This window comes from Artibeus jamaicensis, unplaced genomic scaffold (assembly GCF_021234435.1).
Source record: "Artibeus jamaicensis isolate MK-2021 breed Jamaican fruit bat unplaced genomic scaffold, CSHL_Jam_final contig_589, whole genome shotgun sequence".
Lineage (NCBI taxonomy): Eukaryota > Metazoa > Chordata > Mammalia > Chiroptera > Phyllostomidae > Artibeus > Artibeus jamaicensis.
Genome location: NW_026521896.1, coordinates 302,150 through 327,199, shown reverse-complemented (window position 1 = coordinate 327,199; position 25,050 = coordinate 302,150). Strand labels below are relative to the sequence as shown.

The window sequence follows — 25,050 nt, the reverse complement described above, 5'->3', positions numbered from 1 at the left end:
TCTTTGAATTTCATGACTTGGAATACTTCTTTCCAGCCCCTTCTTGCCTGTATGGTCTCTTTTGAGAAATCAGCTAACAGTCTGATGGGAACTCCTTTGTAGGTGACTATCCCCTTATTTCTTGCTGCTTCTAGGATTCTCTCCTTTATTTTAATCTTGGCTAATGTAATGATGATGTGCCTTGGTGTGTTCCTTCTTGGGTCCAACTTCTTTGGGACTCTCTGAGCTTCCTGGATTTCCTGGAAGTCTATTTCCTTTGCCAGATTGGGGAAATTCTCCTTTATTATTTGTTCAAATAAGTTTTCTACTTGTTGCTGTGCCTTTCCCCCTTCTGGTACCCCTATAATTCGGATATTGGAGCATTTAAAGATGTCCTGGAGGTTCCTAAGCCTCTCATGCATTTGAATTCTTGTTTCTTCATTCTTTTTTGTTCGGTCGTTTTTTTTCTTCCTTCTGGTCCACTCCCTTGATTTGAGTCCCAGTTTTCTTTCCATCGCTATTGGTTTCTTGTACATTTCCCTTCATTTCACTTAGTTCAGCGTTCATATGTTCCTCTAATTTGTGACTAAAATCAACCAGTTCTGTGAGCATCCTGATCACCAGTGTTTTGAACTGTGCATCTGATAGGTTGGCTATTTCTTGGTTGCTTAGAATTACTGGCTCTGGGGCTTTGAGCTGTTCTGGAGCCATAATGTTTTGGTCTGTTTGCTCTGGTTAAGCATGAGGGGCGGAGCCTTAGGTGTTCACCAGGGCTGGGTGACCCAGTTGCTGGGTTGTGATGCTGTATGTGGGGGCAGGGTCAAAGAGGGGCAATGGCGTTTGTACTCTCTCGGATTTTGGTCCCCTCTGCTACATCCCGCAAACAGATTGGGCCCTTCTGGTGCTGGTTCCCAATTGTGTGGGTTTGTGCTCCCTCCAGTACCCTGTGGGTCTCTCCAAAGGACTCTGTGATCCTGGATCTTCTCCTGGCACCTCGACCCCAAAAGTTTTTCCAATTGGTGCTCTTAGGCTTTATTTCCTGGCGCTGGGTCCCTGGTTTGTTCAGTTTGTCTCACTGCTTGCTGCTTTGCCTGGTTTATCTGTGCATGAATGTGTGACCTCGGTCAGCCAGCTGCCTTGCACCTGGGTTGGTCTGGCCACTTTCTCCTCCATGACCCTGCTCTGCCCACCGCTGTCTCTGCCCCTCTTCCTGGTCAGGCTGAATGGTTTGTTGACTTTTGTAGAGTTCAGTTTTCTGTGTTTTGGTTGTGTTTTTGTTACTAAAACTTTGTTGTCTTTAAACTTGGTTGTGCAAGGAGGCACAGTGTTTCTACCTACGCCTCCATCTTGGCCAGAAGTCCTGTTAGATTTTTTTTTAATAAGCCTGCCGAACTGCTTTCTAAAATGTTTGTACTCCTTACATGTCAACCAGCCATACATGACAGTTGCACATTCTTGATACCACTTTATATGTTGTTTTTTTTTTTTTTAATTTTAGCCAGTTTCACAGTTGTGGATGTTTCAAGGTTTTTTCCTGTATTTCTCTTTTTAACTGCTGATGATTTTGAGCATCTTTTCATACCACCATATGTTTTCTTTGATGAAGTGCCTGTTCTGATCATTTGTTTCTTTAAAAATGGGGTTGTTTCTTTACTTATTGAATTCTTGAGAGTTTTATGTATATTCTGGATACAGGTCCTTTATCTGATCATTATCCTCTTTACATAATCAATGAATATTTTTCCAAGACTGTGGCTTGCCTTTTTTATTTGTTTTTTTGGAACAGACTCAATATTTTTAGAAGCTTTACATTAATATGCTACTTTTGTTCGAATTAATGAACCAATGTTAATGTATCATTATTAACTAAAATGCATAGTTTATTTCGATTTGCTTAGTTTTTACCTAATGCCCAAGATCCCATCCTGGATGCTGCATTGCGTTTAGTTGTTATGTCTCTTGCCTATCGTGGATTTTAGACTTTCTGTATTTTGGGTGACTTCAACAGATTTGGGGAGTACTGGTCACTTACTTTGTAGGTGACCACCTGCTCCTACACCTAAACCTACTTTGTAGGACCCTCTATTAGAACTTGTCTGATGTTTTCACTTGTGATTAGAATGGGGCTGTGTTTGCTGAGAGGAATATCCCAGAAGTAAAGTACCATTTTCCTCCTGGCACATATGTCACAGGTGTATGCTGTAAACATGATTTATGACTGGTGATGTTGGCCTTGGTCACCTGGCTAAGGCAGTGTTTATCAGGTTTCTCCACTGGAAAGCCCCTCCTTTTTCTCTCCTTTAATAATATATTAGCTCGTCTTTTGATTTTCTAATCTGTGTCCTCAAAAAGTAGAAAATTTTTTGTTAACTAAAAAAGATTTTTTTTTGCCCTGGCTGGTGTGGCTCACCGCGACCCTTTAATTCCAGCCTGTGAATCAAAGGGTCGCCGGTTTGATTCCCAGTCAGGGAACATGCCTGGGAACATGCAGGCCAAGTCCCCAGGTGGGGGCACATGAGAGATAAGCACACACTGATGTGTCTCTCCCTCTCTTTTCCCCTCCCTTTCTCTCTCTCTCTCTCTCTCAAAAATAAATAAATAAATAAATAAATAATATTTTTTTAAAAAAAACAGACTTTTTAAGGCAGGATCAGAAACATCAGTGTGAGAAACATTGATTGGTTGGTTCCATCTTGTACAGGCCCCAACTGGGGACCAAACCCACCGCCCAGGCACATGCCCTGAGCAGAAATCAAACCTGCGACCTTTCATTTTGTCAACCACATGCCCAAGCAACTGAGCCATACCAATCAGGGCTCAAAAAGTAGAAGTTTTATTTTAAAGGACAATTTATCATTTTTTTTCTAGTGTGGATCATGCTCTTGATGTTTGGTCCAAGAAATATTTGTCTAAACCAAGGATGCAAAGATCATCTGCCAGGTTTTCTTTTAGTTTTAAATTTTACATTTAGATTTATATCCATTTTGAATTAACTTTTATGGTGTGAAGTGTGAATCACAGTTCATTCTCTTTGTATGAATAACCAGTTGTTTTCAGTACCGTTTATTGATAAAGCTGTCTTTTGTCTGCTGAATTGTCTTCTCACCTTTGTTGGAAATTGGTTGTCCATATACGTGTGAATTTACTTCTGCCCTTTGTAGTCTGCATTCTGTTTCATTAATCTGTTTTCTCTCTCAACACCACCGCCACAACTATCTTGATTACTGTAGCTTTATAATAAGACTTGTAATCTGGTAGAGTTAGTCTTTCGGCTTTATTTTTCCTTTTCAAAGATGTTTTGACTCTTATGGGTCCTTTGCATTTCTATGTATATGTATTTTAGAATGTGATGGTCAATTTCCTTAAATGACTTTCTGGGATTTTTATTGGGATTGTAGTTTGGAGAAAACTGATATCTCAACATGTGCATATCTCAACACTGGGGAGTGGGAGGGGGAGAAAGGGGAAAAGGTATAGAGATAAGTGGCATAAATGGTAGGTGGAAAATAGGGGGAGGGTAAGAAAAGTATGGGAAATGTAGAACCTAAGGAACTCATAAGTATGATACATGATCGTGAACTAAAGTGGGGGAATGTGAGTGGGAGGGGGTGTGCAGGTCGGAGGGGAGTGAAGGGGGAAAAATGGGACAACTGTAATAGCGTACTCAATATATTTTTTAAAAAGAAGAGTTGATAGTTATTCCTCTTTAAATGTTTTTTGTAATATTTACTAGTTAAATTATCTAGTCCTTGGATTTTCTTTCTTGGGAAGTTTTTGATTACTGAGTCAGTCTCCTTATTAGTTATAGGTGTATTCAAATTTTCTTGAGACAATTTTGGTAGACCGTATGTTTCTAAGAGTTTGTCCATTTCATTTAGGTTATCCAATTTGTCAGTATACAATTGCTCATAGTATTTTTTAAAAATATTTCATTGATTATGCCATTACAGTTGTCCTGTTTGCCCCCCTTCATTCCCCTCCACCCTGTACCCCTGCAGACCCCTCCCCCACCATTCTCTCCCTTTCATTTATGTCCATGTGTCACAAGTTCTTTAGATGCTATATTTCCCATACTATTCTTGTCCTCTCCCCTATCTATTTTCTACCTACCATCTATGTTACTTATTCTCTGTACCTTCTCCCCCCTTCTCCTCCTCCTACTCACCCTGTTGCTAACTCTCCATGTGATCTCCATTTCTATTGTTCCTCTCCTGATCTAGCTGTCCTCTTAGTTTGCTTTTGTTTTAGATGTGGTTATTAATGACTGTGAGTTTGCTGTCCTTTCACTGTTCATCTTTTTTATCTTCTTTTTCTTAGATAAGTCCCTTAAACATTTCATACAGTAAGGGCTTGGTGATGATGAACTCCTTGAATTTGACCTTATCTGAGAAGCACTTTATCTGCCCTCCAATTCTAAATGGGAGCTTTTCTGGGTAGAGCAGTCTTGGCTGTGGGTCTCTGTTTTTCATGACTTTGAATATTCATTTCATTCATTCATTCATTCATTCATTCATTCATTTTAGAGAGACGGGAGGGGAGGGAGGGAGAAAGAGAAGAGAAACATCAGTGTATGGTTGCCTCTTCTACATCTGTAACTATGGACCTGGCCCACAATTTAGGCATGTTCCCTGACTGGAAATTGAACCAGTGACCCTTTTGTTCACAGGGTCGTGCTCAATCCACTGAGCCACACCACCCACGGCAGCATAGTTTCTTTTGAGAAATCAATTGACAGTCTTATGGGAACACCCCTGTAGGTAACTACTTTTGTTTTGCTGCTCTTAAGATGCCGTCTTTATCTTTAATCTTTGGCATTTTAATTTGGATATGTCTTAAAATGGTCCTTTTTGCACCCATCTTGTGTGGGAGTCTCTGTGCTTCCTGGACTTGCATGTCTATTTCCCTCACCAAATTAGGAAGTTTTATTTCATTATATTTTCAAGTAATTTTCTAGTTTCTTGCAGTTTCTCTTTTCTTTTTTGCCTTCTCTTCTCATTTGGATTTATGATGCCAGTGTTGGAATGCTTGAAGATGTCACGGAGGCTGCTTACAATATCCCCATTTGGGGGGATTCTTTTTTCTTGTTGTTTTGCGTGGGTTTTTTTGCTTCCGTATGTTCCAAATCATTGATTTGATTCTTGGCTTCATCCACTCTACTGTTGTTTCCCTGTAAATTGTTCTCTATCTTAATTAGTGTATTCTTCGTTTGTGACTGATATTTTTTATGCTGTTGAGGTCCTCACTAAGTTCCTGAAGCATCCTTGCAACTAGTGTATTGGGGTCTGTATCTAATAGATTGCTTATCTCCATTTTGTTTAGTTCTTTTTCTGGAGTCCATCGTTTGGGCCATGTTTTTTTGTTTTCTCATTTTGGCAGCCTCCCTGTGTTTGCTTCAATGTATTAGGTAGAACTGCTTTGACTCCGTCTCTTGGGTAGAGTGCCCTAATGTAGTAGGTGTCCTTCAGAGTCCAGTGGCACAGCCTCCCCTGCCCCCCAGCTGTGTACTCAAAAGGGTGCCCTTTGTATGGACTGCATACACCTTCCTCTTGTAGTGGAGCCTTGATTTTTGTTGGCAGATCAATGGGATGGAATTACCCTGGCCAGTCAGCTGCAAGGATTGGCTGTTTCCCTTACCACCAACCTCCACCCCCTGTGGAAGATCAGCTGTGTGGGGGGCAGGGTGTTGGTGCTCTGATGCAGTCTGTAGCTGTCCACTGGGTTGCAGGCTCTGTGCTTTCCCAGATGGTATAGGCTAAGGTCGGCCCTAACCTGCATTTTGCTCAGGGGCACCTGCCTGAGCTGTAGAGCAATCTGAGATGTCTGCTACTTGTGCTGGGCTTGGAGATTCCCAGGTGAAGCCAAGCTGTGAACCTAGGCTAGTTGTTGCTAGTGCCAGGCCTGGTGCCCTTTAGCAAGAGGTATGGGGGCTGGGTCCCACAGAGGCTGGCTGTTGACTGTTCAGAGGATGTGAGGCATGAACCAAGACCAGCCATTTATATGCAAAAGCTTCTTGGGTGGGTGGGACTATGTGGGACTGTCTCTGTGGATCTCAGGCAGGGTCAAACATTGTTAACCACGGAGATGGAATCCCAGATACTGCACTAGCCTGCTGCCTCTATGGCTGTGTGAGTTGAAATCATACGTGGTTCAGAAAAGGGGCAATGGTTTCTGCCCACATTTCTGTCCCCAGGCCCTCACCTTGATGCCAGACACTTCAGTTTCTCTCTGTATGACACTGGTGCCTTTCAAGCTGCTATCCTGGTGCTGGAGCTCAGAGAGAGTGAGTCCAAGTAAGTCTTTGTGTGGGTTAAGAGGAACTGCCTGGAACTCCAGAAGTTTCTTCTACCCACTCAATCCCCTGTGGTTTTTGCAACTAGAAGTTGTGGGGACTTTTCTTCCTGGCATTGGAACCCTGGGCTGGGAGGCCTGTTGTTGGGGTGGGGCTACTTACTCCCAAAATATTTCTCCTGAATTTTTATCTGCCACTCATGGATGGGGAACCAGCCCATTCCACATCTGTGCCCCTTCTAATAGTCTGGGTGGATGCGGTTTCTTTAATTCTGTAGTCGTCAGTCTTCCATTCAACATGATTTCTGACAGTTCTGAGAAATGGTGGTTCTCTGTGTTTGTTGTAATTTTGACGTAGTTGTGTGAGGAGGCGAGCCAAGTGAACCTATGCCACCATGTTGTGTTCTTTGTTTAATTTAGGTACTTGCATCTGTACATTTTCCTCTTAGCACGGCTCACTGCATCTTAAGGGTTTGTTGTGTTTTTGTCTCAAGGTGTTGTGTGATTTCCCTTGTGATGTCTTCTTTGATCTTTTGTTTGTTTTAAAGTGTTTTTATTTAATTTCCACATATTTGTGAATTTTCCAGTTTTTCTTGTTACTGATTTCTAGTTTTATTTCATTGTGATCAAAAAAGATACTTTGTACGATTTCAGCCTTTGGCCTAACATATGTTATATCCCAAAAAATATTCCATGTGCGTGTGAAAAGAATGTGTAGACTGCTGCATCTTGTACTTTTGAACCTTTTCACACTATACCATCCCTTTCTATTTCTTGTAACCATCTTTTGATTTGATATGTATTTTGTCTCAATAAATATAGCCATCCCAGATTTTTCTTGGTTACTATTTGCCTAGGATATTTTTTTCTAATCTATTGTTTTCCTCCTGCATCCCTGTATTTAAATTTTCCTCAAGTAATGGGAGAGCTTGAAAGGCACCAGTGTCATACAGAGAGAAAGTGAAATGTCTGGCATCAAGGTGAGGGTTGGGGGACAGAAACATGGGCAGAGACCACTGTCCCTTTTCTGTACCTCTAAAGAGGTACGCTACCTCTTTTCTGTACACTACCTCTTAATAGTGTGTATATGGACCTTGTTTTGTCTATCCAGTCTGCCAAAGCCTTTTTTAAAATAGAGTTTGATCCATTTACATTTTCATATTACTGCTGATAAAAGAATTACTTACGTTTGTCATTTGGCTATTTATTTCCTCTATTTTTTGTAAGGTTTTTGTCAATTCCTCCATTACTGCCCATTTTATATTTAGGTGATTTTTTTTTTTTGTAGTATGCCATTTAGATTCTCTTCTTTCATTTTCTGAATATTTTTTAGTTGTTTACTTAGTGGTTACTTTGGGGATTATAATTAACCTGTTAAAATTGTAACACTCTAGTTTGAATAACAAGAACTTTGTTTCAGTAGGATACAAATACTCTGCTTATGTATACACCTCTGTTCCCTTCCCTTTATACTGTTATTGTCACAGATTATATCTTTACGCCTTGTATGTCTGTTAACATAGATTAGTAATTATTGTTTTATGCATTCGCCTTTTTAATCACTTAGCAAAAAAATTAGAAAATTAGAACCAAAAGTATATAAAGTAGAGCTGGCTTTTTATGAAATTATTTTTGCTAGTGTTCTTTGTTTTTTTATCTTTGAGTTACATTCTTGTCTTTTTTTTTTTTCTTATGCATCAGTACTTTTAATATCGTACACATACAACTGTAGTAAAAAGGCGATGTAAACACGATGCAGCCCCTCCATTTTCATGGTCAGCTCACTGTATTACAGCAAACCTAGTTTATATTCCACCATAAAGTGTGGTTCTCCCATTAGTTCACTTTGTGATGGGTCATTAAGAATATCTTCAAATCCACTAGTTTCATCATTACCCCTCAAAATATCCAGTGAAAGGTTTGAGCTTGGAAGAAATGGAAGACGGACGCTGAACCTGTTGCACTCCCTTGAATTCCATTTGCAATTTTAGTGGAGCACACAGACCTTGGATGTTTCTCAGTGTGGAAAAATTCATTTTATCTTGGTTGAGCTGGAAATTTTTTTCTGATAATTCAAGAGGATGACTGGGCAAAAGTTCATTTTTCACACAAGTAAAACCTTTTCGAAGAAGATCATGACTTTCAAAAGGTCCACTTGCTGAAAGTTCCATAACCGGAATGCTGTCCTTTAGCTGAGATCCAAGTCCTCTGGTATTCATCTTCGGCTTGCTCTGTAACATTCTTGTCTTTTAATTTCAGCCTTAAGAATTCCTTTTAGCATTTCTAGTAATATCCTCCCTCAGTTTTTAAAAAATGTGATAATGTCTTAATTGTCCTTTACTTATGAAGGAAGTTTTGCAGGTATACAATTCTTTGTTGACACTTTTTCAGGACTTAAAAATTGTCAGCCCATTGCCTCCTAGTCTTAATGATTTTTGGGAAGTCAACTGTTGAATCTTTTGTATTTTTTTTTTAAGATTTCATGTCTTTACTTTTAGAGAGAGGGGAAGGGAGTGAGAAAGAGAAAGAAAAAATTAATCAGTTGCTTCTTGTACTTGCCCGGGGACCAAACCTACAACACAGGCGTGTGTCATGACCAGTAATGGAATCAGGAACCACATTAGCACTGCAGGATTACACCCAATCAGTTCAGCCAGGCCAGTCAGGGCAACCAGCTGTTAAATCTTAATGAGGATGTCTTTTATGTAACTGGTTACTTTTATCTTTCTGCTTTCAAAATTATCTCTTTGTCCTTGAGGTTTAACATTTTGACTATAATGTGTGGGTGTGGTGGGTCCCTTTCAGTTTTTCCTGGAAGTTTATTGAATCTCTTGGCTGTGGGTTAGTAGCTAGCTGCTAAAGGAAAATACCTGAAACTTACCATGTACTTAATCAGTTCTCCCCTCCCAGATGAGGGTTTGACCAGATTCCAGAGTTCCCCAGTAGTTGCTTCAAGTAGTTCCACCAGCTCAGTGGTGCTTGGTTGCAGAGTAAGATTCCTGGAGCATCCGATTCTGCCCCTTTCTTTTTTTTTTTTTGATTCTGCCCCTTTCTTGACGTTACTTCCACAGTTGGTTTTTGTCTATTGATTTTATGCTCTGCACAAGTTCTGTAGATATTTTGATTATATAAGGTTTTAAACGTAGACAGTTATTCATTTGGGAATGAAAATAGTTTTACTTCTTTTCTTAGCTGTTTATTTTTTTTTGCCTTACTGTACTGACTATAATCTGCAATACAGTGTTGAATATAAATAACTTGAGCAGACATTCTTGTCATATTTCTGACCATAGAAGTTAAGTAGTCAATCTTCAGTCATTATTAATCTGTTAACTCTAGGGTTTTTGTAAATGCTCTTTATCAGGTTGAAGAAGTTCCTGTCTATTCCTATTTTTTTTACATTCTTTTTAATATTCTTTGTGTATTATCTAAGTTATGCTGCTTAGGTCTGAACAATATCATGTTGCTGTAAGCCACACGGGAGATTATTGATATCTCATTATCTTTGGCAGTAGAAAATTTTGGAAAAGCTTAGTGAATATTGTTTAAAAAGGAGCAATTAGCCCTGGTTGGTATAGCTCAGTGGATTGAGCATGGGCTGTGAACCAACGGGTCACCAGTTCAATTCCCAGTCAGGGCACATGCCTGGATTGCAGGCCAGGTCCCCAGTGTAGGCCACATGAGAGGCAACCACATATTGATGTTTCTCTCTCTTTCTCCCTTCATTCCCCTCTGTCTAAAAATAAATAAATAAAATCTTTAAAAAAATAAAAATAAAAAGGAGCAATTACACTCCTAGGTATATACCAAGAAAATTGAAAACACTCATATCAGCATTGTTCAGAATGGCCAAAAAGTGGAAGTATCTCAAATGTCCATCTAGTAACCAATGTGTAAACAGAATGTGGGATCTCTATTGAATATTATTCAACCATAAAAGTAATGAAATACTATACATGCTCCAACATGGCTATACCTTGAAAACATGCTTAGTGAAAGAATCCACACACAAAAGACTACAAGTTGTATGATTCCATCAGTAGGAAATGTGAAAAATAGGCAAATCAGTTGAAGCAGGAAGTAGATGAGTGGTCTCCAAGTGCTAGGAGGGGAGAATGAGGAATGATTGCTAATGGATATGGGTATGGACTATCTTTTTGAGGTGATGAAAATGCTGTGGAAGTAGACCATAGAGATGTTTGTATACCTCTGCATATATAATAAAAAACACCACGTGAGCAGCCGCAGAATACCTTTGATGATTCTTATAAAAGCAACAGGAAGAGCTGTTACAACAGCAAAGCAATAGTTACAACAATCAGATTTAATGGAGGCAGTTAAACCAACTTAGGAACATTTATTCTTTAGAAACTATTAATTTTGCTCATTTGTGTATTAATATTTATTTTATTTATTTAAAAAATATAGAACACTTCATGAATTTGTGTATCATCCTTGTGCAGGGTCTATGCTAATTAATCTCTGTGTTGTTCCAGTTTTAGTGAATGTACTGCTAATGTGTGTACTGTATTAATATTTGAATACCACATGAGTCTTGAATTTATTCTGGTTTTATGTCTAGTTTATCATGTAGTTACATATGGAATCCTAAGCCATTAATAATTTGTTCCAGAATTTTTAAGGTATTATCCCATTCTTTTAGTATCCTGTGCTTTTGAAAAAGAACAGTGCCATCTGACTATCAGTTCCTTTCAATGTGGACTATTTTGAATCTGGGTCACTTTAAGAATTTTCACTTAAAAAAAAAAGAATTTTCACTTTATCCTTGATACTCTGAAATTTTATGTATTGGGCTGAGTTATAGGTGGGTGTTTTCAGTTCAAAAACTCATGTCCTTCAATTTCTTTGATTTTTCTTTTTTGGTTTTGTATTTACTACAACTTCTGTCAGTCAGATGTTTGATTTCCTAATTTAGTTCTGTATTTTTTCTTTTTTGTTGTTTGATTTTTGTTTTGCTTTCTAGAAATTTTCCCTAGCTTTATACTTTATTTACTTAAAATTGTAGTAAAAATAAATATAATAAAATTTCCACCTTAACGATTTTGAAGTATATAATCCAGTAATGTTAAATTTATTCATTGTCCTGCATCTAGAACTTTTCCTTTGCAAAACTGAAATTTTATAGCCATTAATAACTCCCCATTTCCCACTCTCCCCAGCCCCTAGCAATCACCCTGTACTTATGTTTCTATGAATTTGACTAGATACCTCATATACAGTATTACCTCATGTAAGTGGCATCATATAGTGTTTGTCCTTTTGTGACTGCTTTATTTTACTAAGTGTGATGTCCTTAGGTTCACCCATGTTGTAGCGTGTCAGAATTTTCTTCCTAAGACTGAATAATATTCTGTCATATGGGTATACCACATTTTGTTCATTTGTTCATAGACTCTTGGGTTGCTCCTACCTCTTTGCTTTTGTGATTAGTGGTGCTGTATACATGGGTGTATAAACACCTGTTCAGGATCCTGCTTTCAGTTCTTTTGGATATACATGTATATACCCAGAAGTGGAATTGCTGGATCATGTGATAGTTCTATTTTTTAATTTTTTGAGGAACCACCAACTGTTTTCTGTAGTGTCTATACCATTTTATATTCCCAACCAACAGCGCACGAGGGTTCCAGTTTCTCCACATCCTCACCTACAGTTAATTTTGTAGGGTTTTTTACTAGTAACCATCCTAACAGGTGTGTGAAGTAGTATTTTATTACAGTTTTGGTTTGCATTTTCCTGATTAGTGATATTGAACATCTTTTCATAGAAATGGCTTGTTAGCCATTTACATGTCACTTCAGGAGAAATGTTTACTCAAATCTGCTTCATTTATTTTTTTAAAGATTTTATATTTTTATCTTTAGAGGGGAAAGGAAGGAGAGAGGGAGAGAAATAACAATGTATAGTTGCCTCTTGTGTGTCCCCTGCTGGGAACTGGCCTGCAACCCAGGCATGTGCCCTGATTGGGAATCTAACCTCGATACTCTGGTTCACAGGCCCATGCTCAATCCACTGAGCTACACCAGCCAGGTCAAATCTGCTTTAAATCAGGCCATTTGTTTTCTTTATTTGTTGTTGAGTTGTAGGAGTTCTTTATATGTTCTATTATGGATGTTAATCCTTTACCACATATGATTTGCAGATATTTTCTTCCATTCTGTAGATTACTTTTTCATTGCTTATTGTGTCTTTTGATGCACGTAAGCTTTTAATTTTGAAATAGACTAGTTTGTCTATTTTTACTGTTGTTGTCTGTGCTTTTGATGTCATAACTAGGAAATCCTTGCCGTGTACAGGCCTACCTTAGAGATAATGTGGGTTTGGCTCCACGCACCACAATAAAGCAAATATAATAGAGCAAGTAGCATGAATTCTTTGGTTTCCCAGTGCGTATATAAAAGTTACATTTATACTGTATTTTCGTCTATTAAATGTGCAATAACATTATGTCTACAAAATAATATTTTAGTTAAAAAATACTTTATTGCCAAAAATTACTACCCATCATCTGAGCCTTCAGTTGAGTCCTAATCTTTATGTTGATGGAGGGTCTTTCCTTCAATTTGTAAAAAAAAACAAACAAACAAAAAAAAACCTCTATCTGCAAAGCACAATAAAGTAAAGCTCAAATAAAAAGAGATTGCCTATGCCTGTATTTCCTTTTAAAAAGAAAGCACATAGTAAAGTGCACTGATCTTAAGTGTCGGCTTGATGAATTTTTATGTATATACACACACATATACTGTTGTAATCACCTCCCAGATTAAGAAAGAGAATGCTTCTAGTGTCCCAAAATGACCCTTGTGTCCCCTTCCCAGTGAGCCCCTTCCTGTCTGAGGTCATTATTCTTCTCCTCTGTTCCCATATGAATTTGAATCTGTTCTGTAACTTAACACAGGTGGAATCATACAGAGCAATACTTTTTAGCCAGTGTGCTGCAAGAATTTTTAAAACATGCAGTCTTCCCTGGCTGGTGTGTCTCAGTAGATTGAGTGCTGGCCTGTGAACCAAAAGGTCAATAGTTTGATTCCTGGTCAGAGCACATGCCTGGGTTACAAACCAGGTCCCCAGTTGGGAGTGTGCGAGAGGCTATTGATTGTCTCTCTTGTATATCAATGTTTATTTCCCTCTCATTCTCGATCCCTTCCCTCTTTTCTAAAAATAAATAAAATATTTTATTTTAAAAAAGATTTTATTTAGTTATTTTTAAAGAGAGAGGGAGAGAAAAAGAGAGAGAAACATCAATGTGTGGTTGCCTCTCATGTCCCCCTCCCCCCTTGGGGTCTGGCCTGCAACCCAGGCATATGCCCCAGCTGGGAATTGAACCAATGACCCTTTGGTTCGCAGGATGGCACTCAATCCACTGAACCACTCCAGCCAGGGCTAAAAATAAATAAAATCCTTTTAAAATACCCAACTATGCAATATCTACTAGTTAGGGGCACTGACCTTTTTTCCTTTAGATTGTCACATAAATGACAGCAGCCAATACAACAATAGTCACCCAGTGTGAACGAATTATACCTATTTTTTGTTAAATTAGCAAAAAATATATTCTCTGGTGTGCTGCAAAATTTTAGTAATTTGTTTACATACGCTGTGAGATGAAAAAGGTTGAAAGTCACCAGTACAGTGTATGATGATTCAGCCTGGCTTCTTTTGTTTATTGTTATGTCTATTTTAACCCTTCTCTTCCTTTGTAGTTTAGCTGTCTTATTTTTACTCTTCAAAAGATCTTCCTTGTTATCTGAAACTTTTTCATTCCACTTTTATATTTTGTGAGTTTAATACCTTCCTTTATATCTTTCAGTAGTATGGTAGGTTTTTTTGTTTTTTTTTTAATTTTCACTTCTTACCTGCATTTTCTACTGCCTGTGATATGCCTTTTTTTTCTGTGCTTGTTTCAATCTCTGAATGTTATTTTGGAGATTTTTCTGTAAATGTCTGTGAACTTTCATTATTAATAACAATAGTAAGCATTATTTCATTCATCATTCTTGAAATAAATACACATGGAAAGTTGGATGGAACTTCCGCCAAGATGGAGGCATAGGTGGATGTGCTGTGCCTTCTCACACAACCAAGTTTAGAGACAACTAAATATTAGCAACAGAAAACACAGCCAGAACACGGAAAATTGAACTTTTCGGAAGTCCGTTAACAACAAATTCTTCAGCCTGACCGGTAAGGGGCGAAACCAGCTGCTGGTGAAACAGGGTTGCACAGGAAAACTCGGTCGGACAGACTCAAGCGAGCGGAATCCATTCACGCGGAATCCAGGCACAGGGTTGGACCTAGTGAGCGACCGCGGGGGAGACAGCGGGGGAGCGGTCCTGCGTGTTGACTGTGGTCGCGCATTTGTGTGCAGGCGGAAAGGCGAGGGAGTGGGCTGTTGGACCGGGCCGGGCGGGTCCCCGTGGCAAGCGGCAGGGAGAGCACCGCCATTTCCCCGCTCTGACCCCACCTCCACATACAGCGTCATAACCCAGTGACTCTGAGTGGCTCGGCCCAGGTGAACCACCTAATGCGCTGATCCTCGCCCAATTGTGAGAAACAGCAGAGGGGGTCGCCATTTCCCCGCTCTGACCACGCCCCCACATACAGCGTCACAACCCAGCGACCTGGGAGTCCAAGGCACTGCTTCTCACACTTAAAGGGCCAGAACAGACCAAAAATGTCGCAAGAAGATCTCAAAGCCCCAGAGCCCATAGATCTAAGCGATGAAGAAATAGCAAAACTCTCAGATGCACAGTTTAAAACACTGGTCATCAGGATCCTCACAGAACTGGTTGATTATAGCCACAAATTAGACAAATATATGAAGGCGAAACTAATTGAAATGAATGGAATTGCACAGGACACCAATAGCAATGAATAGGAAACTGGGACTCAAATCATTGGAGAGGACCAGAAGAAAGCAAATAATGGCCAAACAGAAAAGAGTCAAGAAGCAAGAATTCAAAGAAATGAGGAGAGTCTTAGGAACCTCCAGGACATCTTTAAACGCTCCAACATCCGAATTATAGGGGTACCAGAAGGGGGAAAGGCACAGCCACCAGTGGAAAACTTATTTGAACAAATAATAAAGGAGAATTTCCCCAATCTGGCAAAGGAAATAGACTTCCAGGAAATCCAGGAAGCTCAGAGAGTCCCAGAGAAGTTGGACCCAAGAAGGAACACACCAAGGCACATCATCATTACATTAGCCAAAATTAAAATGAAGGAGAGAATCCTAGAAGCAGCAAGAGCTAAGGGGACAGTCACCTACAAAGGAGTCCCCATCAGACTGTCAGCTGATTTCTCAAAAGAGACCTTACAGGCAAGAAGGGGCTGGAAAGAGGTATTCCAAGTGATGAAATCCAAAGACCTACAACCAAGATTGTTCTATCCAGAAAAACTTTCCTTTAGAATGGAAGGATAGATAAGGTGCTTCTCAGATAAGATCAAATTGAAGGAGTTCATCATCACCAAGCCCTTATCATATGAAATGTTAAAGGGACTTATCTAAGAAAAAGAAGTTAAAGAAACATGAACAGTGAAAGGACAACAAACTCACAGTTATTAACAACCACACCTAAAACAAAAGCAAACTAAAAGGACAGCTAGATCAGGAGTGGAAACATAGAAATGAAGATCTCAAGGAGGGTTAGCAACAGGGGAGTGGGAGGAGGAGAAGGGGGGAGAAGGTACAGAAAATAAGTAGCATAGACAGTAGATAGAATTAGATGGGGGGGGCAAGAATAGCATGGGAAATATAGAATCTAAAGGAATTGAGACACATGGTCATAAACTAAAGGGGGGTAATGGTGGGGATGGGGGGTAGGGTGGAGGGGAATGAAGGGGGGAATAGAACAACTGTAACAGCATAATCAATAAAAAAAATTAAAAAAAAAAGAAAGTTGGATGGATCGCATGAAAATTTTTAAAGTATATTTTATAGGTTATTCTATTACAATTGTCCTATTTTTTTCCTCGTTATCCCCCTCCACCCTGTACCCACCCTCCCACCAGCAGTCCCCTGCCCTTAATTCCTGTCCATGGGTCATACATATCAGTTCTTTCTCTTCTCCATTTCCTATACTATTCTTAACTTCCCCGGTCTATTTTGTACATACCAGTTATACTTATTCCCTGTACCATTCTCCCCCCTACACCTCCCTGCTGATAACCCTCTGTGCAATCTTCATTTCTGTGATTCTGTTCCTGTTCTAGTTGTTTTCTTACTTTGTTTTTGCCTTTGAGGTTCAGTTGTTGATATTTGTGAGTTTCTTGTCATTTTACTGTTCATATTTATATAATAACGGCTTGGTGGTGATGAACTTCTTTAACTTTATCTTATCTGGGAAGCATTTTATCTTCCCTCCCATTCTAAATGATAGCTTTGCTGGATAGAACCATCTTGGATGTAGGTTTTTGCCTTTCATGACTTTGAATACTTCTTCCTACCCCCGTCTTGCCTGCAAAGTTTATTTTGAGAAATCAGCTGATAGCTTACGGGAACTCCTTTGTAGGTGACTATCTTTTTTTTTGTTGCTGCTATTAAGCTTCTCTCCTTATCTTTAATCTTGAGTAATTTAATCATGATGTGTCTTGGTCTGTTCCTCCTTGGGTCCAATTTCTTTGGGACTCTCTGTACTTCTTGGACTTCCTGTAAGTTTATTTCCTTCACCAGACTGGGGAAGTTTTCCTTCATTATTTGTTCAAATAAGTTTTCAATTTCTTGCTCTTCCTCTCCTCTTTCTGGCATCCATGTGATTCAGATGTTGGAACGTTTAAAAGTGTCCTCCAGGAACTGAGAAGAGGTTCCCAAGCCTCTTCTCATTTTTTTGAATTCTTGTTTCTTCATTCTGTTCTGGTTGAATGTTTTTCTTCCTTCTGCTCCAAATGGTAGATTTGAGTCCTGGTTTCCTTCCCATCACTGTTGGTTCCCTGTAGATTTTTATTTATTTCACATAATGCAACCTTCATTGCTGCCTGGGTCTTTTTTTTTTTTTTGCTGTTGAAGTACCCAGTTTGTCCTGAAGCATCCTGAAAACCAGTGTTTTGAACTGTGCATCTGATGGGTTGACTATCTTTGTTGCTCAGTTGTATTTTTTCTGGTGCTTTGAACTGTTCTTTCATTTGGGCCTCTTTTTTTTTTTTTTTTTTTTGTCACAGCTTGCCTCTTATGTAGTAAGGGGTGGAGCCTTAGGCATCACCAGGGCAGCGCAACACATGTGGCTACGTTGTGACATTGTATGTAGGGGAGGGGTCTGAGAGGGAACAGTGCTGCTTGCTGTGCTCTGTGCCAGTTTTTAGTCACTTCACCTGCTGCCCACAATCAAATTGGGCCCTTCTGGTGCGCATTCGTGGGTGGGTGGGCTTGTGTACATTCTAGGACCCCCTGGGTCTCTCCAGCGAAGTAACTCTCCTGTGAAGTTGGGATTTTCTCCTGGTGCTGCCTCAGCCCCTGCTGAAAATCCCCAGGTGTTTTCAGTCAGAGGCTTTGAGGCTTTATTTCCCTGCTGGGACCCTGGGTTGCCCCGTCTGTCTCATTCCCTAGTTGTTCTTCCTGGTTTATCTGCACACAAATATGGGACTGCCCTGTCTGCCAGCTGCCGCCTTGCCCACCCCAGTCCTTTAGCAGCTGCCTTGCTTCGAGTTCTCTCTACCCGGATGCCCGTCTCGGCCCGTCTGGATGAATGTTTCTTCTTTAACTGCTTTGTTGTCGAACTTCATACAGTTCGATTCTGTCAGTTCTGATTGTTGTTTTTAAATTTGTTGTCCTTCTTTTGGTTGTGCGAGGAGGCACAGTGTTTCTACCTATGCCTCCATTTTGTCTGGAAGTCCCTCCATGTTTCATTTTTTTAAAATATTTTTTATTATCTTTCGAGGGAAAGGAGAGAGGGAGAGAAATATCAATGTATGGTTGCCTCTCGTGCATCCCCTGCTGGGAACTGGCCTGCAACCCAGGCATGTGCCCTGGCTGGGAATTGAACCTTGATGTTCTAGTTCACAGGCCGGAGCTCAATCCACTGAGCTACACTAGCCAGGGTCATGTTTCATTTTTTGATAGTATACATTTGTCTCCTTAGTATAAGGAAATTTAAAGCCTTCTTTTTCCAGAGAGGTCTGTTTTTGCAAGTGAGCTGTAATTTACCTATCCATTTAAACAAAATCTTAAGAGACCCTGTGCTTCATTGGTAAACTATTTGATCATTTTATGTTTCTATATTGGCATGCTAATTTTTGCTTTGATTTATGGACATTTCTGCTGAAAATGTATTCTAGGGAACATTTTAGTAATCCATAGTTCTTCAGTTAAAATCTCAATTCAATTATGTTATTGTAGAGAATTGCTCAGGAGTAATTACGTCATATGTAAAGAATTAAAAAAAGAAAAAAAGAATTCAAACCGGTAATATAATTTTTACCAAAGAAAATTTTTTTAAAGATTGTATATGTTTACTTTTAGAAAGTGGGGAGGGGGAGGGAAGCATCAATGTGAGATAGAAACATTGATGGGTTGCCTTTCCTATGCATCCTGACCAGGAACAAACCGATACGACCCAGGCATGTGCCCTGAGAATGAATTGAACCAGCAACCTTTCAATTTGTGGGCTGCATGCCCAACCAACTGCACCCCACTGTCAGGGCAAGAATAAGTTTTTTGAAAGCTACTTTTCACTTACTAGTTCTTCACAGAATCAATAAATATTATGTTCTAAAAATGACTGAAGTTGTAAAGATGCTTAAAATTCAGGAATTTCAAATACTGTTTCAAATAAGTGAGAAAAATTAGTCAAAGAAAATAAGAGTAGGAGAATTCAGGAGTAAAGTAGCATAAATAAAGTCGAAGTCATAAATACATAAAATACTTGTTGAAAATGGTTCATAAAGCTGGTTGTAAACGGTTTTTTAAAGGCTTTATTAGAGCCCTGGCTGGTATAGCTCAGTGGATTGAGCGCGGGCCTGCAAACCAGACAGTTGCAGTTCGATTCCCAGTCAGGGCACATGCCTGGGTTGCAGGCCAGTTCCCTGCAGGCCAGTTCCCAGCAGGGGACACACCAAAGGCAACCATACATTGATGTTTCTCTCCCTCTCTCCTTCCCTTCCTCTCTAAAGATAAATAAATAAAATCTTTAAAAATAAATAAAGTAAATTAAAAAAATAAAGGCTTTATTATTTAGGGATGGGGGAAAGGAGGGAATAACAGAAGAGGAACGTTCGTTGATTCTCACAGGCCCCTAATGCGGGACCTAGCCAGCAACCCAGGCATGTGCCCTGACTGGGAATCAACCAGTGACCTTTGGGTTCTTAGGCTGGTGCACAACCCACTGAGTCACATCAGCCAGTGCTTGTTGTAAACTTTGAATCGTGGTGTCTAAAAGGGAAAAGTAATCAGTTACAGGAGTCACAGAATCCATGAGGATAAAAGAAAAATTTATACCCTAGTCCTTCTCCAAATATTTTAGTATCATTTTTTACTTTATCAAGTAAAAAAGAATTCTCCACCAACTTAGCCTTAGTTTTATGTTTAAATGATTTTGGTGTTTGCACCAATGTACATTTTAGCTTTACTATACCTAAATCCTTTTCTTGGATTCTTCTCTGGAAGCTAGATTCTATCAAGTAATAGCTTCTAGGAGGGCTCATAGGTGTCATTCTTCAGAAAGTGTGTGCTAAGCCCTGGCCCAGTAAGTAGTTCAGTTGGTTAGAGGATCGTTCTGATAACACCCAAGTTGAGGATTCGATTCCCGGTCAGGGCACATATGGAAATCACCCAGTGAAGGCATAAGTTAAGTGGAACAACAAATCAATGTTTCTCTCTCTCTCTCTCTCTAAACAATAATTAAAAAAAAGAATGTGTGTGCTAGTCTGTCTTTGTATTTGAAGGACAACACATGTATAAAATTCTTGAACCCCAATTTCTGTAGAGCACTGTAGTCCTGGTGCTGTCGCTAGACAGGGAGCCAAGGGCCCACTGGCCCTTTACTTCTTACCTTTTGTCAACTCCATGTCTGGGTTTCACTGAGAAATACACTTCTCTGAAAATCCCTGAGATCTGGCACTTTTACTTAGGTATCTTTTGGCATTGAGTGTTGCCCTGTAGAAGTCTGATGGAAGCCTGTGTTCCCCACCTTGTAACTGACATTCATGCTGGGTTACTTGTAGAATTTTCATTATTCATGAAGTTAAGTCACTATACCAGGTACTTCTTTATGTCCCATTTTTTAATAAACCCTTTATCATGGGACAAGATTGGTTTTTGAACCAATATATTTAGTTTTTCTTCCTTTTAATTTCTGAAATTATTTTTGTTGTATTTGTAGCTTTTCCACCAGAACAACACAAGTTTCTTTAATCATCTTTCTCCTCTAAAATCCGTGTCAACATCTGTTTCCTTTACCTCTGCATTCATTGAGGTTCTCTCAGGTCTTTCCTTTCTGCCTATAATTAGGTTTCACCTGTCTTTTTCTATTCCTTGTGGTTTCTGATATTTTTCATTAGATGTGTAATGGGCCTGTCTTTACCTTCATATGGTTCCTTGTCTCCAAGCCCTCCTTCACCCCCCAGCTCTGACAGGTTTCTGACCTCGGGCTTCATGTGCACTCAGATACTTGGTATTTTATTTCTTGCACTGCCTTTTCCTGTATCCTGGTGGTTACTAGTTCCAAGGCTCCAGCCTTTTTCTACCCTTTTCCTGTTGCATATTCTTGTTAGAAATTATGTCAAATGCACCAGGCTGTTTCTCCCTAATCAGCTCTATTTTGGCCTTCTTTCTTCTGTTGTTGATCTTTTTTTTTTTCTATTATCCCTGTTTAAATTTTTTTTTTAAACATTTTTCCCTGACTGCTTCAAACCATCTACCTGTATCTCATCTTGTCCTGTCTACCTGTTCTTATGTTAGCAGGAGTTGCTGCTTATGTTTCCTTGGTACTATTCTTCATGGCTCCATGCATTGATACATTTCTGTAAACTCTTAGAATTTATTTTCTATATTTGGCTTGAATCCTTTCTTGGAGGTAGTGTGTTCTGTTAGAATGACTTATTTTTAAATGGTTTTTCACTGTCAGATTGTCTAGACAGCTGTAATGAAGACTTGTTTAGATCTGTTTTTATGTTTAAAGTATATTTTCCTGCCTTGGCTGGCATAACTCAGTGGATTGAGCATGGGCCTGTGAAACAAAGGGTTGCTGGTTTGATTCCCAGTCTATGGCACATGCCTGGGTTGTAGGCCAGGTCCCCATTGGGGGTGCATGTGAGAGGCAACTACACATTGATGTTTCTCTCCCTCTCTTTCTCCTTCCCTTCCTTTTTCTCTAAAAATAAGTAAATAAAATATTTTTTAAGTATGAGGATATAATAAAGATATTTTTAAAAAGAGTAACTTTTTAAATCTGCTTTTCAGATCCTGTTAAATCTGCTTTTCATCATCAGTGGTCATTTATTGTAGGAAAGAGTAACTGTATTGTGACTGAAAGTTAGTAAGCACTGATTTTGCTTTACATAACTATTTTTTCAGCTTGTAAGGTAAAGTGACTCCCTGTATCAACACTGGTTATCCTGATATTGAGCCATTTTTCTCCTTTCCTTCTGTTATCATCTAATTGCTTAGCCTCTTTGTTGGACAGTGAACATATAAGATGTGCCAGGCTCTGTCATAAGTATCGTCCATGAATTAGTGTGTTTAATCCCCCTCACAGCGTTCTTGCCATTGTGATGAGTAGAACCACCATTCCAGAGAGGTGAAGTCTCTTGCTCCATAGGCAGTAGAGCTGGAGCACCAGGCTAAGCAGGCTTGCTCCAGTGTCTGGCCTCTGTCCAATGAGCAAACTCAGATATCAAGCATTTCTCATAACACTTTCTCTTTGCTGGAATCCTGAATGTGTTATATTTTTCAGGTCTTTCTGTGGAATTTGGAACAGTTCTAATTTACACATGTGAGAAGAGTTGCTGGCCTCAAAATCAGCAGACTCCCATGGAAGAATTTTATATTGTGCAAGAAGACCCAGATGAATTATTATTGAAGTAGAATATTTCCCTTTATTTATATAAATGAAGACAAATTTTAATGTCCAAATTTGTGTTTTTACTTCATTTTGACTATAAGTTATTTTTTTTATTTTAAGATTTTATTTATTCATTTTCAGGGAGAGGGGAAGAGAAGAAGAAAAAGGGGGAGAAACATCAGTGTATGTTTGCCTCTTGAATACCCCGTAATGGGGATCTGGCCTGGAACCCAGTCATGTGCCCTGACTGGGAATCGAATCAGTGACCGTTTGGTTTGTAGCCCGTGCTCAATCCCCTGAGCCACACCAGCTTCACTCTCATCTATAAGTGTTGTCTATTTGGTACTATGCCGGGACTGAAGCGAGATTTAGAATGTCCTGGCTGTGGGTTTGTCTATCCTTCCAAGGTTAGTGGCCTTTCTCCCCAGTAGAAGCTTGGAATGAAGCTCCTCTATAGCCCAGAGGGCAGGCATTAGCTGCACATGCTGCCTGGTGGGCATCTAGAGGGGAGAGCAGCTGAAGAGCCCTGAGCAGTGGTCAGCATCTTATTATGCCTGCTGCTTCTGCACCTCCCTGAACTCTGTTGCAGTCCCTGGATGCCAACCGATCAAGCCACTCCACCTGCTCCAGCTGCTTTAGGCTCCCATTCTGTGACACCAGCTGTTTATATCTGCCCATGTTCTCCCCTGCCACACTCCCTACCCTCACCTATTCTGTGGACTAAAAAGGGCCACACACTAAACCTGACAAGCTTAGGGGAGTCCTACATGGCAGCCTCACAAACTCAAGGACTGAAAGTTAATCCCACAGGATGATCTGAACATAAAACTTCGTAACTAAAAGTGAGTCATGGTGGGTAGTCATGTCCTAGACCTTTAGCTTCCTTAACAAAGGTCACTCTTTACCTTAAGTAAACCTGTCTATTGTCCGTTTGCATCTAAGGTAATATACCTTTGAAATCTGAGACTAATCTTGTGCCAGACCTCTCAAGGCACAATCTTGGCACCAGAACTCCAGACCAGGGAACCCCGTACCATCTCCGTGTGCTGTAAATGTTAACTATTAACTATCCTGTACCACCAGTGTAAAAGAAGTATGTTTCTCTATTTTTCCTGACTTTGCAATGGATTTCATATAACCCTCTTTATGTCTCCTCTTTTTAGTCTGTGTATAAAATAAGCTCCAAAACTGCCATTCTCTGGAGAATTTTTTCAGTCTCTTGAGATTTTGTTTCTTGTTATTGTCAGGATGGGTGGGGTAGGACATAATGGCAGCTGAACTACAACCCAGAAAAGACAGCCGACGTCAAACCAGGAAGCCAAAGCAACAGGCTTTAGCAAAATGGATATCTGCATAGCAACCTGAGCCCAAGGAGAACCACCAATGCTATATTGCCGCTTTGTTCAAAGGGGACCGATCCTCAGCTCCCACAAAAATAACCAACCAGAATAAAACCCTGCCACATTCCCTGCTTATGTGTGGCTTTTGCAGACTGGAGAACCTCTCCTGGGTGCACAAACCCCAATAAAGCTCTATACTGCCTATCTTTGTGGCTGATTGGCATTTCTTCCGCAACAGAGCCTAAGAAAACCTTTCAGTTATCAATTTAAACTCATAAAAATTCTGTCCTGGCTGGTGTGGTTCAGTGCGTTGAGCACCAGACTGTGAAATGAAATGTTGCCAGTTCCATTCCCAGTCAGGGCCCATGCGGGAGTTGGGGGCCCGGTCCCTGCTTGCAGGTGTGTGAGAGGCAGCTTGTCATTTTCCTCTCACACATTGATAGGTGTTTCCTTCCCCCTTTCTCCCTCCCTTCTCCTCTCTCAAAAAAAAAATTCTTAAAAAATTTCTCTACAGGTTTGAACATCTCTTAAGCTGATACTACCTTCTGCCCTTGCATTATCACTGGGACGGGGCTCTTGCTGAATTCTGAACATTGTCCTTCCATCCAGCCATCTGCTTTTCCAGGTTCTCCTCCATGGGGGAACTCAAGAGTTGCCAGTTTTTTAGCTTTAGTTGTATAGTTAATAGGCTTGGTGATTAATGCATGTAGAAAGCTATTATTCCAGAAACGGGAATGTATGACTGGCCCTACCCTGACTCCAGGAGACCCACAAGCAGTTCTACCTTGGTACCCCAGGCAGACTACAAGCAATGAAGATGGTATCTGAGCCACTGTGCTCCAGGGAGGGAACATAGCAGAGGAGGGACACAGATAATCACCAGTCAGCAGATGAAAGGATGCAAGGGAAATGGAACAGCTGCAGCTTTTATCTGATTAACCTTTCCCACTGAATTCCAAACCTCTTACCTCTTTTTCCGTGAATTCTAAACCTTTTACCTACCCTCTTATAAAGAAAGGTCAGCTTGAGATGAGATGTAAGATGGTCTTTCAGGGTATATAACCTGCTGTCATCTCAGATTGCTGGCTATCTGAATAAAGCACCCATAAAGATCTAAATTTTGTCTCTACTTACTGGGTCCGGTAGTGACAGGCAGCATTAAGTTGACTTTCCTGGTTTTGTCACAGGTGGGCACAGGTAACCAGGTTCTTGGTGATCTGGACAAAGATTTGAACCGAACACCCAGAGTTTATAGCAGAGAACATGGGAGCAGGCCAACTCCAAGCAGGGATTGACCTCATGGGCTGGAGGGACTCTGTTCTTATAGGGCAGATCCTTCCTGGCTAGTGTTGGCAGGCTTTTACTGTGACAGGTAGTTGTAAAGCTACTGCACATGTGGTCTCCCATGGTTTTTCCGGATTGGCCACCAG

At 40.0% G+C, this 25,050-nt stretch overlaps 2 protein-coding genes and 1 non-coding gene across 4 annotated transcripts in view; 1 reads left to right on the top strand and 2 right to left on the bottom strand.

Moving 5' to 3' along the window:
• PDCD2L (programmed cell death 2 like) overlaps positions 1–24,738 on the top strand; it is a 46,270-nt gene extending 21,532 nt beyond the window's left edge. The window contains exons 7-8 of one of the 2 annotated variants that reach the window (XM_053670552.1): positions 6,170–6,269; positions 6,688–6,751. In XM_053670552.1, coding sequence (XP_053526527.1) covers positions 6,170–6,269; positions 6,688–6,736 — 149 coding nt within the window. In that variant the 3' untranslated portion in view covers positions 6,737–6,751. Of the gene's footprint in view, positions 1–6,169; positions 6,270–6,687; positions 6,752–22,172 lie in introns of those variants that run through there. The other variant, XM_037137075.2, reaches the window with a different exon arrangement.
• LOC119043170 (proteasome maturation protein-like) lies at positions 8,045–8,498 on the bottom strand. The gene is given in 2 exon segments (XM_037137076.2): positions 8,045–8,215; positions 8,217–8,498. Coding segments are annotated over 2 exon segments (429 nt in total). The 5' UTR covers positions 8,487–8,498; the 3' UTR covers positions 8,045–8,056.
• Positions 10,686–10,793, bottom strand: LOC119043176 (U6 spliceosomal RNA). Its single transcript, XR_005081370.1, has one exon. It is a non-coding gene; the product is annotated as a U6 spliceosomal RNA (small nuclear RNA).
• Positions 24,739–25,050: the final 312 nt, after the last annotated feature.